General features: G+C 44.5%; 1 protein-coding gene across 1 annotated transcript in view; it reads right to left on the bottom strand.

Moving 5' to 3' along the window:
• LOC139697917 (ankyrin repeat and BTB/POZ domain-containing protein 2-like) overlaps positions 1-18,144 on the bottom strand; it is a 108,840-nt gene extending 90,696 nt beyond the window's left edge. Inside the window, exon 1 of the mRNA XM_071596778.1 lies at positions 17,878-18,144. Within this exon, the coding sequence (XP_071452879.1) occupies positions 17,878-18,144 (267 nt within the window). The remainder of the gene's footprint in view (positions 1-17,877) is intronic.
• Between the last annotated feature and the right edge of the window lie 355 nt (positions 18,145-18,499).

Below are 18,499 nucleotides of genomic sequence, written 5' to 3'. Positions count from 1 at the left end.
GCTTACAGTCTAAAAATGCTAATTTTTCATTCCTCAAACTTGAAATGTCGGCAGTGGAATATAATTGCAAGGGCCATGACGCATCGTAGCGTCGTCTTGGACTAACGTGGTAAATATGGAGGTTCAAGCAATCTCCGATAATTCTACACAGGCAAATTCTAAAAGGGGTTGTGTGTTACTCTGCTCGCGAATATGAATAGCAATTTTGATGAGATGCTAACAGGACAATCGCTTAAGAATACACGTTCATACTTGACCTCATTTCCAAAACTTCTCCATCGATTGTAAACGAGTGAAATGGAGTAACACTGCTACTGGCTCAATGAGTCTCCTACCGCTGAGGATTGAAGGTGAAAATGCGCACAATTTGTCAACATGAGCGCGTTTCAAGTTCGAAAGGAACGGCTGGCAAAATTATGGGTGGCAGGCAGTCTTGGGCCAGGCAGGTCCTCGCAAAAAGAAATCGCCGCTGCATAGTGAGCCCACGTCGCGCGGAAGTGAGCCTCCTTTTGAGTCGGGCTCTTGCGCTCGCTCTGCGCTGGGTGTGAGCCGGCCTTGAAATAGGAGAGTGGGGGGGCGGCGACGGGATCGAGGGGGGAGGGGAGGGACGGGATGGAGGGGGCTAATTACCGAGTGCACGGCTCTCCTCCCTCTCGGTGACCCTCCTGTACAACACAGCTGCCGCCTCCCTCTTCCCACCTTCCCCCCTCCGACGACCGCGGCGCAACCAGTGGCCCCCCTGGCGGGCCCTCATGGCCGCCGCCGACGGGCCCCGGCGTGCATCCGCGCGCTCGCGACGCGACCCCCTCGGTGGAAGAAGGACCGGGGAGGCCCCGAGCCGACACCGGGGGAGGGGCGAAGCAGGGAGGTCGGTTAATACAGTGGCCTACCCGACGCCTCCTTCCCCTGTGCTTGCGACCGACTGCACCCGACCGCCCTCTCGGGTACCGTCGCCGGGGCCCTCGGTGCTCGGCCCGGAGGATGACGAGCTCAAATCTGGCCACCTCGACGCCCCCGCTATCGATGCAAAGCGCCGCGCTGCAATCTTCTTGGTACCAGTGGTCCTCGGGAGAGGGATGACCTGACCTCCCGCTCGCCTTCTTCGTCCAACGCCACCGATCACCGCTTTTGATCACGAGGTCAGAGGAGGGGCGGTGGGGGTGATGCTCTCACGACACTCATGCACTCACACACGCGTGACTTATCGGCACTTCTAGCGCCTTCGGCGGGCGGGGAACGGCGACGGCGTGGGGACAAGCGGCGACGCCGGCGTTTAAAACACTCCTCCGGGCGTTTAAATCACCACTCGATTGAAGGTGGCGCGATGTGCCATTCGGCGCACGCACGCTCACACCGGCACACACACACAAACGCACTCTCGTGATAATCCCAACGGACAAGAAGGAATGGACATGAGAGCGGTGCCGCCGTGGGAGGGACGTGGCCACGGGGCGACATAGCACACGTGAAGAGACTGACAGTCGTCAGGCACACGTCATACGGCGGCAGATAGTCGGCAGAGGCGCGCGAGGAACTGTCGACGAACGAAGGGACCATCGGTGGGGTGGCCCTCGTGAGGTGGTGGGGTGGGGGTAGGGAAGGAGACTGTGGGAGAAGGGGGCGAGTGTGAGTCACGGGCGCTCTCTCCCGCCGCGTCTGTCGGAGGAGGAGACGGGCGCTAGAGTGAGAGGAAGGCCGCCGCCAGCAGCGGCAGCAACGGCGAGAGGGGAGGAGGCAGAGGAGAAGAGAGGAAGCAAAGGACCCTCTCTCTCTCTCCCGCCAACCACGGCGCCCCACCCCCCTGGGGGTCCTCAACCTCTCGGCCCCCCACTCATCCCTTCCCCGCACGCCGCCCGCCCGCCCGCCGAAACCGGTTCTGCGGAGAGAGAGAGACCTGTGGTGCCTCCCGCCCATTAGTGAGTGCCCCGGTCGTCGGCAGCCAGGGGTGGTGGGTGCGGGGGAAGGGAGGGGATCGGAAGGGACCCGGGGTTGTTGTTCTCGCCCCTCCGTCCCTTCCCGGCACCATCGCGTGCTTTGGCCCCCAAGTGGTGCTGCCCCGTTAAGCGAGGGGAGGGTAGAGGGGCGGAAGACGAGGGCGCCCTCGCGCGCGGCGCACCAACTCACGCACGGAGACACCCACCACTAGGACCGAACCAGTTGCCGACACCAGATTCGTCCACGCTGATTGTTCTATTTGGAAGAGGGCAGCGTCTCAAAGAACCAGTGCTATTTTTCCTAAGATGGGAACCAATTGTTAGAAGGCGACGGTAATGAGGCTCTCAAGGAATATGAAGATAAGCTACCGTGAAGTTGGAGGGCGTTAGGCATTGAACCAGTTTGAGCACTTGGGAAGTGTTTTGGAGTAATTCCGGTGGGGTGGTAACGAAATTGAAAGAAGAATCTATAAAGGAAATAAGAACTAATGATGAGGCTGGAGATGTTGAGATGGTCCTCAGTAAAATCAAAGAGCGGTGAAATTATGATATGGGCCGTGGTTTCTAATAACTTCGAAGCATGATTTTTAAGGCTAGGGGATGATCCTATGTTCGAGCCTTTTCAAATGTGGGTGTGGAGGAGGGTGAGAAATTGAAAAACAAACAATGAAGAGGAGGGTATAGCAGGAGGAATGAAGTTGGTGGTTGAAAGACGGCCGAAAAAGTGAATGAAATTCGTGGACTGCAGTGGGATGTTGAAGACTGATGCGGAGGCGAGAATGATGGGGAAAGAAAGCAGAGGGAGGAAAAGGCCTGGGATTGTTGGTGTTATCAAGGGACACCGAAAGTAAAAGAGCAACGAAAATTTAAGTTGCGTTTCACATTATTTAGTATTCAACGTTGAGGGCATTTAAGGTTAATATTGAACAAAATTTCTACACAAATGATGCCTGCGATTGTACAATTTATTGTCGTGTTAGTTAGGGCTTAGGATTGCAGCAGTGAGTGTTAACCGAGTCCATAGAAAACCTATCTACCTAACCAGTTGAATACTATTCATTATGCCCAATATTCACCGAAAAATACGTAAATAATTCAAACAGTTGAGGAGAATAATATGCGCTCAAACGAGAAAACCACATAGATATCGTTAAATAGTTTTGGAGTTCGTCCCTGTACTACCAAATACCCTAGAAAATGTTGACCGGGGAGTGAGATTTTGTAACTAGTTGCTATTGAAATGAAGTTAAAAATCCCCGAAATTTCGAAAGAGGATTTGGCAGATGACGAGGCCTTTAAAAATGACGTGGACCAAACTACTTCTTTTGCATCCATTCTGCGCACATTTGTGTGCAGATGGAGGTCTTCACGGTGCTGTCGAAACCCAAGTTGGTTGTCTCAATAAGTCCCTATAGTAAGGAATGTCAAGTAAACAGAAGTTTTCCAAATCTTCCCCGTAGTAAAACTCACAGAGGAAAAACGATTGTTGACCGAGGGACGAATGAGTGAATAAATGGGATTTAGCAATGGGCCGACGACGCAAGGGAATGTTTCCTCCTGCTATACACCTTTTTGGTGGAACGCGGGGTATTTATGTTGATGTCGAATACTGCACACTACAAATACACCACCGAGAAGCATCACCACGTAGATATCGCCTAATGATGGTGAGTCTTTCCTTTGGCTCGAGTCTCATCAACATACGAGCAGGTCGGTCGAGCAACTCGTACACCAGGTACGGTATACTACTGCACAGCTGAAGTCATTCACCTAGGGTCACGATAGTCGGCCGGATTTTTGTTATTCATTTATAAGAAGTATCTTCCCCCAAATAAAATTAATTTTCATAATCAAAATCTGTCGTTTACAAAAGAGCCTCTACTCTAACAACTGCCACCCATCTCACCCTAAACATCCCTTCCAAGCATCATCGCTTCAAATAATTCGCATTTACGTCTTTGACAGCATATTGTGTGAAAATCAAGGAATTACTTAGACCATATTTGTTGAAATATTGTTGGTTGCAAATATTCTACACGTACAAGGCAACAATTCCAGAGTGTAAAAATCTTTACCACACGTAATATAAAATAGATATTACAAAATTCCTATCCTGAATAATTACGGATGCGGCTGACCCTTACAGAATACCTGAAACGTTTAAAAAATGTATCTATAGTATTCCCAGCAATTGCCCACAGCCAACCTTTCCCATACACGCAAATGCCCATCTCTACACCCATCCCCCCCGCGCCTCAAAACCCACGTCTACGCACTCCATGCGATCGGGCCAGGCCAGCCGCACCTACCCCGTCCTCACCCGCTCCCTTCCAAGCAATGCAGGCGATCTGCCGCAACGCACCCTCTGCTCCGCCTTCAGGCCTGCATCCACGCCAGGCCAGCACGCGTCCGGCCAACCTCCTTCCTCGTTCCGAAACACGCCTCCCATAATACCTCATTCGACGTGTGTGTGGCAAGGCATCACTTCCTCGATCAACACTAGAAGGAAACCCCTTCAGCATCCGGGCACTTGAAGCGCCGCGCAACCCTTCCCTCCCCCTCTCCCCTCCCACCACCTCCCCCTCTCCCTCCTTCCGATTAAGACGGCGGTTGCGCCAACAACATTTTTAACCAATCCTCATGTGTTTCTTTTTTGTGGCCGCAATGTGACCTCTTTTTTGATTTTAACATCTGTTCCATCCAACTTTTATCAAACACCCAATGAGCTTCTTTATGGGCATAAAGTAGATATTATATAATTGGCAAGAGGTTGTTAATAAAGAAAACGTCCCCGAACCGGAAATTATACCACAGACCTTCGGTTTTCCAGATAGATGCCATTAAAACTAGGAATGACCAATTGTAACTTTATTTGTATAGCACTGTGTGTGTGTGTATATATATATGTATATGGATGTACATGCATAGTGTCCATCATGATAATCATTGGACTAATAATTGAGGTGGTTTCCCGTTGCCTTCCTCAATAGTGTTTTTGACGTGACACCATCACTGGCCGCCCCACTGGGGTCAGACGCCAATGCAGCCGCCTCACTGAGGAACAGACGCTGCGTGGACTACCTTTGGTTTGGCTCCTAACCTTCGACCTATCTGGCATGGGTGACCTTACCGGGAGCAATTATTATGACCCCCGCCAGCACAGATCTAGGGGTCGTCGGAACGCACAAGCCCTTCCACCACGTCAAGAAATGGAAAAAGGAAATATAGAAATATCAGCTTCAGATTTAACTTTGTGGAATTCCTTCATGATGAGGGTAAAGGAAGAAACTTGGCACTTCCGCGTAAATATTTATTATTTCACACGACCATGGTATCGATGCTGCGCACCGCCATTAGGTGGTGATGATAATGGGCATCATCGAAACCATGGTCGTGAAGTATATTAAATCCTTATGTGGAAGTGCAAAGTGTCTTCTTCCTTTACCCCCATCAGGAAATATAGATGGTTTGGGTCTGCTCGAGGGAAGATGGAAGGATTGCGGGGATTACTGAAGTGAGAGTTATAAAGTAATATACCGCGGAGGGGACGAAAGCCAGCGAGAGCAATATTTAACGAAAATGTAGGAAGAAGCGTAGTAAAAATAGAGCAAGCAACGGATTGAATATTACTAGCAGAAAATAAGGAGGTGGAACCAACGAACTTGGTCATTGCTAAGATCTACATGGCACCGAGCAACCATAAGGAGGAAGAAGCTGATAGGATATACGATCATTTAGAGGATGTGATCGCTCAATTTCCTGGGAAACAAGATGGTGATGAGATGAGGGATTACGGTTTAGAATCGAGGAATTACCGCGGGGAGAAAGGGGAAAGGGTTAATGATCATCAACACTTGTTTAAGACACCAAAAAAGACGTGGGCATACATGGAAAATGCCAGGCGACTCAGAAAGGTATCAATTATATTAAATTATGGTTAGGCACAGATTTAGCAACAGCGTGATCAATTCGCAGAGTTTCCCGGGAGCGGATGTTGACTCTTATCACAATCTATTGCTCATGAGGTGTAGCGTCCGATTTAAAAATATAAGGCAGGGGCGGCGGGTTAGGAAATGGAATGTAGAAGCATTAAATGGTCTGAAAAGGAAGGAGTACCAACGGGCGGTAGAGAAAATCATGGAGGATGTTAAAGAGCTGAAAACTATCTAGGAAAAATGAAAATATATCAAAATAGGGATACCGGAAGCCGAAAGAGAAAATATAGGAACGGTTAATAGGAAAAGGATAAGGAAACTATAGAAAATGGACGGATTGATTGGAGAGATAGACGAGAGAAGGAAGCGGGCGAGTCAGGAAGAGAGAAAATGAGTCAGGGGAAATATTACTTGAACCATGACATATGCAAGAGAGATGGAAGAATATATACATAGATCAGTGGTTCCCAAAGTGGGTACTACCACCTCCCGTGGGGCGGTGCTCTAGTCTATTGGGGCGAAAAGAGGCAAGGGGGCGCCGGAGGGTCCTGAAAATGTGACATTTGCGAAGGCTCGGTAACCTTCCTTTTTTCTCCGTTTTTCAACTTCATTTTTAAAGTTTACCCTGTTTCCCGCATCTGAATGTAATTTAAACCATCTGTTTACTTACATTTTTAAGTAGGAACGGTTGAAAAATATTTCCAAGCCATTCTCGCACAAGGAAAACTTTTGAAGGGGTTTAATCTCATTTGGTCTATCGTAGACACAACTTCACGACACTGCGTACTTCGGCAGTAAAGTTGAGTGTGAATAAAACGGGTGTGAATTCAGAGAGGAATCAGCTCATCTGATAATTAGTTTCGGTGGCTTTTCATCAAATATTTACCTAGATAATCATTTTCCATACAATTCGGTTCCAACGATATTATCAAGGCTGTATTGGTAAGTCATTGTTCATTCATCGTGTGATATAATCCTTGTTATAGTACTATTATATAATACTTGTATCATTTTGATGGCGAAGTATACAACGAAAATAGACGGCTTGTATGTTGTTTATGTTTTCATGAAATAGTAATCTAGTCCATTCAAAGAGAGGACCTTTTCTCTCATACTTCGTGTATATACGATCGAACTTTCCCTTTGCCGGCTAGATATCAATTAAATTGATCCCGGCTCACTGATATAAGTCACGGTTTTGCTGACGTAGTGCTTTTCCTTGAAGCATAGTTTTTTCAAACCATGGGTAATATTCACTATCATTCTTTGAATAAAAAGAAAACTTTAGCAATACTTCGCCTTCAACATACTTCTTCACAAAAATGCTCTGCCAGGTATGCAGCACAAGTACATATATTGAAGTTTTTATATTCAAATACATAAATATGAAGTTGGATCGATTGCCGAAATGAATCGCGTGTAGCGTAGAGGAGCTATATTTGTTGTTGTGATAAACTTAGTAGCGTACCCAGGCTGGAAATCACTCATTAAGCGGAGGTAAAGTTATAGATTGAAGCCCTCAGATCATGTTAGTAAAATTACAGAGATTAATTGTAGAACAGATAGATGTTAGATGTCATTTTTTCCATGAACGATAGGGGATCATATTAGCATTGTTCTACCGTGGTAGGGTCATGTTCGGGTAAAATTATTCTGGTGTGTATTCACTCCATGTCTAGCTACCCTAGCGGTAGCTTGAAGGTTACATATAAATAAGTAGAGTCCCTGATAAACCAGCGCATGGCTATGTGCTTACTATGCGAAAGGGTGCTTGCCAGACTAATGGACCATTTTAGGAAGGCACAAACTAACAAGACAGAAAAGACTTTAACATTTTTTTCAGCCACATCGTGACAGAGTGCAAAATCACCCAACTTTTTCAAGTATGTGGAGTAATTCTTCAAAACATATCCCTGATGGTTTGCGTGCATCATACAATATTAATTGCCAAATCTAGAAGGCCACATAGAATTGGTGAAGAACTCATCTTACCGGAAGTAAGTGAAGTCCCGAGTACTGTTCTGCATAAGTCACCGTATGATAAAATAAAAATTATTCCCCGAAGCAAAACTTCACTTCAACAACGTATAGATTAAATGGCTGAAAATGTGGAAGACATATTCTGCAGAATCCTGAGAACAACAGAATTTGCATTACCGTTGAACGAGTCAAATTGGCCAGGAAATAAATCTGGGTTCTGACTTACGTACGCTTTAATAAAGATGAAAATCTGCCTCAAGATTTGTTCCTTGCAAGACATTTAGAAACTGACACTGAAGGGGAGTCAATATTTCGTATCGTAGAACAGTTTTTCAGGAACAAAAAAAATCCACTTTCTAACATATTTGCGGTTGCGACAGACGGAGCTCTGTCAATGAGTGGTCGTCACCCTGGTAGCATTGCATACTTGAGAAAATATGTGCCAAATGCTTTTGCTATTTATTGCGTAATCAACCGACAATATCTAGTGCCTAAAATACTGAGTTATTGGCTTCACCAGTCCTTAAACATTGTAATTACAGCGGTTAAAAAAATCAAAGCCTTTCAAAGCTCCCTTAATGGCCGACTCTTTCTAGAGTTGTGTGATGAGAACGACGAAGATTTCAAACGTTTATTTCTACACATGAAAGTTCGTTGGCTATCAAAAGGCGATCGTATAAGGCGCTTCTTTAATCTTTTTGACACTGTCGTGCAGTTTTTTCAGGAGAAAGATGCTTTTATCAGCGACAACCTTAAAGACATAAGGAGTGACGTTGCATTTTCGTCTGAACAATTTGCAAAGTTCAATGAAATGAATTTACAATTGCAGGGAAATGATACTAACCCTATAAAGGCAGAATCTGTGGTGACTGTGTATATTTACAAGTTGCTTTTACTTAAGCGCAGCATAGGTCGCCGCGAGCTTTACCACTTCCTTCCCTGCTTGAGCTAGAAGAGCAAGCATGGTATGGGTGATGATGATTTGATAGTCTCTTGAGACCATTTAGCCACCTAGACCTCTAAAAATATGACGCAGTGATTTGAGGATCTTCTTTTGTTGGGAATTCCAGTCGGGGTGATAAATTCATTTGAAGACATTGAGGAAGTTGTCGAAATATTGGAGAAATTAGTTGGACTACAAATTTGACGTTGAATTGAAACCAAAGTTTGAGATAAATTATCAAGGGTTTTTGTTACAGGAGGAGGTTTCCGATCGTTATCCTGCATTATGGATTGTGGCTGAAATACTCCTTCTTGCATTTCCGACTTCATATTTGGTGGAACGTGGTCTCAGTGCAGCCATTCAGCCTATTTCCAAGCAGAGAAACAGACAGGTCTGTGAACGTAGTGATTTAAGACTCCTGCTAAGTGACATTTAATCGGAAGTTGGGAAACTGGTATCAGGCCATCAAGCCCATCCATCCCACTAAAATTTAATTCAGTGGAAATATGTCATTAAATTAGGCAATAGAATCTCCTTAAATGACATGAAAAACTATAATTGTTAAACTAATTTTTACAAACATGATCGGTTATTTTATTTTCACAAATTGAAAATGTTCATGTTATATATTATTGCTTAATTTAAGAAAAAAATGAAATGTTAACTTCTAAAGAATGCTTCCTTAAAATTATTTGCTTTGTTAATTTATTTTCATGCAAAAAGTGTATTCTCCCTCTCCAAGTTCCTATGAAAACAGTGCATCTATTGGATTCTAAATTAACATTTGATAAGTCATTGTATTTAATTTAATCATTTCAATGTCCCTCATTTGGTTATTTTGTTTCATGATTTTGATTATTATTTTAAAGCTATCGATTGGGGGTGTCGTTGAGTATAGGTTTATGGATCCAAGCTGGCTGACTCGAAAACGTTTGTGAAACACTGATATAGATGGACTCTACGGTAAAGACATTAGTCCCGCATGGATACGCATAGAAAAAGAATATGACTGAGATGAGGATGGCTTAGGTTCCAGGGGTACTCCATCACGAAATAGAAGAGCATTGAGGGAAATGGGATCAAATAAGTCCGCGGGGGTAGACAACATTCCCGCGGAACTACTTCACACTTATGGAAAGCGCAGGAGGAAGAGCTTCTATGAATTAATTCGTAGCATTTATGAGGGAGGGATTTGGTCGGAAGACTTCATCGACAGATCAGTGTTAGTCTATTCACTGATAGACAGCAGCATAGAATCTGGACGTATATATTTGCTTCTTAAATTTCGAAGAGGAGTTTGATAGCGTGAACTGGGTGGAATTAATTAATACATTACAGAAAATAGCAGTAGACTGATGGGATGGCAGACTAATCCGCAACCTGTAGATGTCTCGGACTGCTCAGGTGTGAGTGGGGATTGATAGTCCGGATGGGCAGTGTTAGGAAGAGGCGTAAGGCAGGCCCATCCATTATCACCTGTGCTGTTCAACTGATATGTGGAAGACACAATGAACAAGTCATGGGCAGAACTAAAGAGACAGGAATGAGTATCGGTGGGGAATTTGTAAAAGCAGTTAGATTTGCAAGCGTGAGCACGTGCTTATATTTCAGATCATCCCTGAAGGTGACCACCTGTGGCCCGAAATTCCAGTACTCTCATTGTATTACTCTTAACAAGAAACCTTTTTCAAATATGGAAAAGAATTTTCTGCTAGAGTAGTTATTCCAGGATGAAGTCGGAGTGCTGGAAATGAGAAATTATGGGCCTTAGTGAGGCTATGTTATATCATGGAGCACTTCATATGCAGTGGAACCTTGCTCAATGAGAATCTTGTGTAACAAGTAATTTGCCCAGCGAGCAAAAGTGTAGAAAAATGACATAGTGTAGAAAAATGACACAGTGTAGAAAAATGACAGACTTAACGAGCAATGTTTCACATGATAAATAGACAGATAGATAGATGGATAGTCATCTTTATTTTGGGGGGAGATTGAGACAATGGAGTCTCTTCTACCACCTAACCCCGCATAATGAGTGACGGAAGTCCTGGATTGTGCACCTGCTGATACAGTCTTTGTTTAGACCTCATTCCGATAGCATCTCTTTGTCGCTTGTGATCACAAATTTCTTCAAACTTGTCTTCGGACATTATTTTTAATTTTTGTGCAAAGATAAATCATATTTTGGGCGTAGTTTTAAAAATTTCACTGAAGAAAACTCTGCCAGAAGACAGCCATACGAGGATAAAAATAACAGTAGAAATGAAAAGTAAAATCATTAAAAAGTGAGAATGAGGTGTGAGTATGGTTGATCTAGCACAAACATACAATTCACCCGCCATCAAGGATTTGCGCTGCGAACAAAGACAAGAGTAAGGGTATAATGTCTTCAAAGGGAGTGTCAAGAACATCTGCACAATGGTTAAGCATTCTCAATGATGTACACTTTACACTTCTTGAACAGCTCCCTGTTCAAGAAGTGTAAAGTCCTGAAGTTCTAAATGTGATGTGGAGGTCATTGGAAAGCATTGGAAACTGTTGCATCGTACATTGAGAAGCATTGTCCTAATAGGGTTAACTAATTTGCTACTAATTCATTAATTGATAATGCTGTGTCGTCTGTTCTCTAAATTTTGAAGCGTAGGCAAAAGCAAATGTGCCGCGCACGACGACGAATGCCTGTGAGATTACGAGGTCTGTTCAAATAGTATCTTAAATTTCCGCGGGTTACGTATATTTGATTTTGGATTTTTTTTGACGTTATGTTGGTACTTATGTTTCACACTTATGCCGAAAAGTTCGGCCATTTTGAAGGTGCAGTTAATGGTCGACAGCTGTTTTGCTTAGACGTGTTTTGGCTTGTCTTCGATTTTTGCCTGTTCCAAAAGATGGATCAAAGAATCTGTATCAAATTTTGTAGGAAAAACGAAATTAAGTGCGCGGACGCATTCTGAATGTTGACTGTAGCATATGGAGAAGCTGCCTTGGACCGAAGCAAGGTTTATCGGTGGTACATAATGATCTCAGAGGGCCGAGATGATATGAACGACGAACAGTGTGCCGGACGCCCGAGCACGTCAACGACGTCAAATACGAAAATATTGATGAAGTGAAAGAAATAGTGTTGGACAATCGTCGAATCACCGTTAGAGAATTTGCTAAGGAACTAAATATATTGATTGGCTCGTGCAATTCGATTTTTACCAATCATTTGGGCATGACACGGGTCGCCGCGAAATTCGTACCAAAATTGCTGTTTCTACCAAAAGCAGTAACGCCTCATTAACATTGTTAATGACGTGCTGGACTCTGTCCGCGACGGCCGAAATTTGCTCCAGAGGATCATAACTGGCGAATCATGGGTTTATGGCTATGACGTGGAAACTCAAGCTCAGTCATCCCAATGGAAGCTGCAGCACAGGCCATCATCGAAAAAAGCGCGCCAAGTTCGGTCGAAAGTGAAAGTTTTGCTTGCAGTTTTCTTCAATTGCAGGGGTGTGGTATATCAAGAGTTCTTGCCACAGGATGGAACGGTACATGAGGAATATTACCTGCAAGTTAAGCGCAATTTGCGCGAAGAAATACGCCACAAACGCCCGGATTTGTGGAAGAGCTAAAATTGGCTTTTGCACCATGGCAACGCCCCTGCTCACAAATTGTTACTTGTGCGCGAATTTTTGGGCAAAAACAGCACACTAATGCTACCGAAGCCACCGTATTCCCCATATCTGGCTCCCAGTGACTTTTTCTTGTTCCCGAAACTGAAGAGGCCCATGAAAGGACGACGCTACGCTACGATTGACGAGATAAAGACTGCATCGAAGAGGGAGCTGAACAAGCTCACAAAAAATGATTTTTGAAGAGCTTCGAGGATTGGAAAAACGTTGGCAAAAGTGTATAATATCTAATGGGGATTACTTTGAAGGAGACAAAATACGAGGGTCATCCGGAAAGTAGTACCCGTTCGTGAAATAAAGACACAAAAGTAAATATTAACAAACATAAAAAATTTTATTTGAAAGAGGATACTTTAAACTACTTCTCAACATAATCTCCAAGCAAATTAAGGCATTTGTCATAACGTGTGACAAGTTTCTGTATTCCTGCTGCATAGTCCTTCGCCGCCAGCTCATTGAGATACGCGAGGGACCCATCTTGCACAAATTTTTGCATAATGCAGATGGTGTTTAACAATTTCATGAACAATTGTTCGAGAAACATTGGGAAAATGCTCACAGATGTCATCAATTGTGACGCGCCGATCGTTCCTCACGAATTCGTCAACTGAGCTCACCAGTTGGTCTGTAATGACAGACGGTCTCTCCGAACGCTCATCGTCGTGTGTGTTCCCCCTCCCCATGTTGAAGTTGCGACACCACCGCCGAACAGACGACTCGTCCATTACATTGTCTCCATACACCTCCTTTAATTGGCGATGAATATCACATGGGCGAACGTTTCTTGCATTGAGGAATTTAATCACTGCCCTCACTTCACAACTGGCGGCGTTCTCAATTTTTTTAAACATTGTAAACAATCACAGAAACAACACAGGCAATGCTAGCGTCACGCAACTTGGCTCAGAGAAGGCAGACAAGCCACTGCAGCTATCTGACCTCGTCCAGCGGCTACTCGCGTCGTCAGCACTTCATGCGGCACGAACGGGTACTACTTTCCGGATGACCCTCGTAGATATTCATGAATAAATAAATAGTTTTTGAGAAAATACAAAAGATGCGATACTTTTTGAACAGACCTCGTATGTGTTTTGTATTTTGTCACAACATCTTGTTCCTTTAAAGTTCCCAAAATCCTCGGAGGCTAAGAGGGCGCCTCGGTAGCTTAACTGCCTAAAGCCCTCGGCCGGACATTAATGGATCCAGGTTTAAATCCTAGTCAAAGCAAATGAATTTTAAACTCTGAAATTGTTACCTTGTAATGCCCATAAACCGGATGTCTCAATTAAAAAGTTACCATCTCACGCAGTTTCTTGGAATTTGCCGAAAGCAAATATCTCTAGATGAACTTTAAAACGCAAAATAATTAGCAGCATACCACAAATAAGAAAATAATTAATTCTATTCTTTTTTAATTTCTACAAATCGAATTCATATTTCATAATTTTGGGTAATTCAATGAAAGAAAAAATGTGAAGATGGTTCATGATCCTAAACCGTGCAACTATATAATAATTCTCTTTGAGTAAACGTATACTAGTTATTTATTTTGGCTTGGAAGGCATTATCATATTTTACGTTAATTTATACGAGAAACATTACTTCGCTTAACGATAAACATTCCGGAGCGAATTATGTTCATTGTGCGAGGTTCCACCGCACAAACGTGGAGGTAGTAGCTAGGCGCTGCTGCTTGTGACTGCCGTCCTGGATGAGGGTCGCAGTAATTTTCTCGCGCTATTGAAGTGACCGCTGCGATTCTGAAAGTTTGTGGCAAATATAAATGGCGATCTTTGGTCGTGATACTCTGGCCCCACCTCTTCCGGTGAAGAGAAGCGGCAACACGGCGTCGAACATTCCTGCCTGGTGGAATTCCCTTGCTGGACTGAAGAAATCACTCAATCGTATTACGATAACGCCACGTTTGAGGGGTGAGTTATATATTTAGCAAACGGCAATGTAAACAAAAACGATTGACGGCGGGCGACGAACTTTGACAGATGTAACGATAAATTGTGCCATTAATATACTAAATAAATTAATACTTCGACCCTAGGCGATACTTTAAAGTGGTTATAAGACTCTTGGCCCACGTAATATTGAGTGTCAATGTTGCAACGGTCGGTATTATTTTGTATTGTGTACCGACTCAAATGGACTAGTAATTATTACTTAAGGGTACCTATTTTTAAGCATTAGTTTTCGTTATTATTTTATTTAAACGCAAAGTGAATTTGTAGTGAGTGAGAAGTGCAAAGCCGAATGTGTGGATGGTAGGTCAGGAATAAAAAACTGGGAAAAAAATATTCCTCCTCGTTGAAAAGTAGACTTATCATTCAACAGGAATGCGACTATTCAATATAACTATATTCAGGTCAATGAACTATCTCCACTACTGATCAGTATTGAGGATTAAATAGAAAAAAAGTTATTACCTACACTTAATATCCCTAATTTATTATAAGAGATAGCACTTCGTATTGTAAGAAATACACCATCAGGTATTATGCCCAATGTAGCACATTGAAATATGCCTGCATAATTTACGGGGTTATCATTTAAATTTCGCCTCAAAGGAGAAAAAAAACTTCGAATACCTACTCGAAATTCCACATAATTCACATTTTATTGCCACGAATATAAACGGTAACATCTCCGTTCCATTTTATGTCTACCGCACGTTTGTAATCATTTTCCGCTCTCATACAAAAGCACGAAGGAGAAACAGGACAAAATATGAGCTGCTCAGTTACGAAAACTCATCCTTTTTAATTTGACTCCTTCCCTTCCCCACATTTCCATTTTATTAGTCGACGAAAAGCATATTAAATAGTTGCTAGTGCATGGGTCCCGCCAATTTTCCCCAAATACTATGAGTGTGAAAAACGTCAAAGAGACGTTTTTCACCGTAACGGCGGAAGACGGGGTCGCAATAATAATAAGAACAACAACAATAGGGCAAAACTTAAAGTAATACTATTAAGACCCTTGGAATCGTAATACCCAGTCCATAATAGCGAAAGCGACGGTGCTGCAACTTACTATTTCGACGTAGCTACATAACTGGGGCTTCCGGTCGCTATTCCGGTACTGAAAATGGCGAATAGCGATTGGATCGTAATGATGGACAATGTTGAGAGAATGTAATTGCAAAATTGTTTAGTCAACGTTCAAAGTCCGATGTAAAGGTCGAAGACCTGTTTTCGGACTATTTAAAATAAATAAAGAGAGCGACCAAGATTCAGGACTCGCAGCGATAGCACAGCACTATTTCTTCTGGATTAGCACTGCGTTCGTTTCTTGTCTTCAAGGCGGAGGGATGGGCGTGGGTCGTCGGAGACATCGGAGGATATAAGAGTGGCCGTGAAGAAGGTTAGTGGATGAGAGGGACGAGAGCGAGGAAGTGAATTCCAAAAGAGGGCCCACCAGAGCGGCGAGAGGAAGGGGGGTGAGCTGGGGAGGGGGAATTCGGTGAAAGATACGAAGGAGGGAATTCATGATGATGGAGGGCCATCCACAAAGGAGAAGTTCGGGCGATGGCGCTCGTTAGGGATCGTTCAAATCCTTCCCCTAAGTGAGGAATAGGGCACCTCGGAGGAATTAATGCGCGCCGACGCATGCACACGCAGTAGGGTGAGGAGGAGAGTAGGGCACGCAAGGACGACGGAAACTTTCGCCTCTTCCCTTTGCACTTCCGGGGCGAACGTGACTCTCCCTCACCCCCTCTGGAACTGGGGGAGGGGGGAACTTCTCTTTCATGAGATAATTGCCCCGTCACAGTCGCAGGAACAAAAACATTGAAATTAATTAACCCCAGGAACACCCGTCGCTCCGGATCCGTGCGAATGGGGACACGTCCCAAGGGGGAGGAGGTTGGTTGGTGGGGAGGCGGCGTGGGAGGGGCGGAAGGGGCAACGTCTAGGGCCCGGTCGAACGACGCGAGGTGGATATTACAGAAATCAGAACCGAGTTGGACGAATTTCGCGGCCCATCTGCTCCTGCATTCAAGACTGTTTTATAGGAGGGTTGATGAGTTTAAAAGTGCCCGTACATTCACCAATGATTATTTTTTTTAAGTGCACGGTATGATTTTGAGTGATCGATAAATCGAAATTCACGAAATAGGTGAGGCCATAGGCATATCACAAGATACAATGTCTTCAATTTTGCTTGAAAAATTGTGCGTGAAAAACACCTCGACATGATGCATGCCGCGTTTGCCTTCAATATAAACGCAACCGCGTGGTCGAATTGGAGGCCAGTTTGGCGCTTTTCCGTTGCATTTCTGAAGTATTTATGCGTCGATACATAACTGTGGACGAAGCATAGATACGCTAATACAACAGGCGACCTGAAAGGCTTTTCTAAAGGCAATCCGGCTCCGAAGAAGGCGAAGACGGTGAAATTGGCCGACAAGGAGGTGATGGCCACGGTTTTTTTGGGATTCACGTGGAATAACCTGCATTGATTACTTGCAAAAAGTACAAGGGGCAAATGGAGAGTATCTTGTATCGTTAAATGCACCGGTTGAGCATATAAATCAAGAAAAAATATCCACATTTGGCAAAGAAAAAATTCTCTTCCCTCAAAGCATTGCATGTGTGCACTTCTGCACAGTTTCGATGGCGAAAATTATGGAATTAATTTCCAAATTTTTTAATACACGCACCAAATTCTCCAGATTCGGCCAACAGTGACTTTCCTGTACAATGCGGCGCCTGAATGCCGGAGAGACCAATATACGAGGGTAGGCTGAAAATTAATGCACACATGCCTGTAGAACACAAAAAAATGACCTTTAGAAGCCTTCCTGGCGGCATGTGGAAGTAACATTCCACATCAACACGCATGCGCAGGTTTGAGGTCGTTACATTCATCCAGTATATTTTGAGAAGCGGAGGTATGGAGACGTATTCTAGTGCTATGTCAACGCGAGTTAAACAGCGTGACTTAAAAAGTGACTCCTACTGAGATTCATCGTCGTTTAAAGGCTAAATATGGTGACGCTGTTGTTGATAGGTCTACTGAATGGGTAGTGAAATTTCGTGGTTGCGAGTCTTGAAAAGCAATAATTGTTGAAGTACTTCTGAAGGTCATTTTGTTTGTGGTCTACAAGCATGTGTGCATTAGTTTTCAGCCTACCCTCGTATAAAGCATTATTTTTTTACCTCGAAAAATTAGTGACCAAAAAACAGCAAATGTAACTCACGGAAAACTTAACACTGAGAAAATAAAATGATATAGGTATGGGATGAAATTGAAAGCAATTGGCACGATGGAAAACAACCTAACGCCGCCTGCAACGCGCCCTCGCGGCGACTCGCGGAGTGGAGACCACTTAACAAAAGATGGAGAGAGAGAGAGGGAGGAATACGCGTAATTGAGTGTTGAGAGTACGCTGCACTCACCAGGGGCGGCGGTGGTTGCAGGGCCGGTCCGCCGTGGTCCCTAGAAGGGGGCTGCTGCTTGGGCGCCGCCACGCCGACTACCTTGGGCACCGTGCTCGCCTTGGACGCCCCTGCTGGCTGCGGCTGCTGCTGTTGGTAGGACGGCGGGCCGCCATACTGCCCGGCGACGGAGGGGTCTGCTCCCGGGTGCGGCCCCACGCGCGGAGGCGCACCTCCGCTAGCCAGGCGACCGCAGCTCTGGTGGAAGTCACCCGGCCTGCACGGCATGGTGCGCGGGGAGGGAGCGGGAGAGATGAACGGAGACTTGTTAGTCCGGGGCAACAAATAATAATTAATTTCCTCCGTACGGAAAAAGTTACCGGCAGTTGTTGAAAATGGGCGTCAACGTATTGCGACAAAAGTCCATTGAAAGATTTTTCTTTATGTCCCGGCGGAAGGGATATTAGGGAAAGGTCTCGATTTCGCCTTTCCTTGCTATATTTCAAAATGCACACCTCTTTATAAATTATTTTCTTCCTCGGTGGAATACTTTCAAATTCGGCAACTGTCAAACAATGAGAGCGGACCGGCGGCGGCGATTAGGCTTCTATTGTAAGGCAAACGGTCTGAATAACAATCAATA

The sequence above is a fragment of the Hetaerina americana genome, unplaced genomic scaffold (assembly GCF_022747635.1).
Source record: "Hetaerina americana unplaced genomic scaffold, ioHetAmer1.1.p SCAF_8, whole genome shotgun sequence".
Lineage (NCBI taxonomy): Eukaryota > Metazoa > Arthropoda > Insecta > Odonata > Calopterygidae > Hetaerina > Hetaerina americana.
The sequence above is the reverse complement of the archived record's forward strand: the minus strand, read 5'-3'. Positions and strand labels throughout refer to the sequence as shown.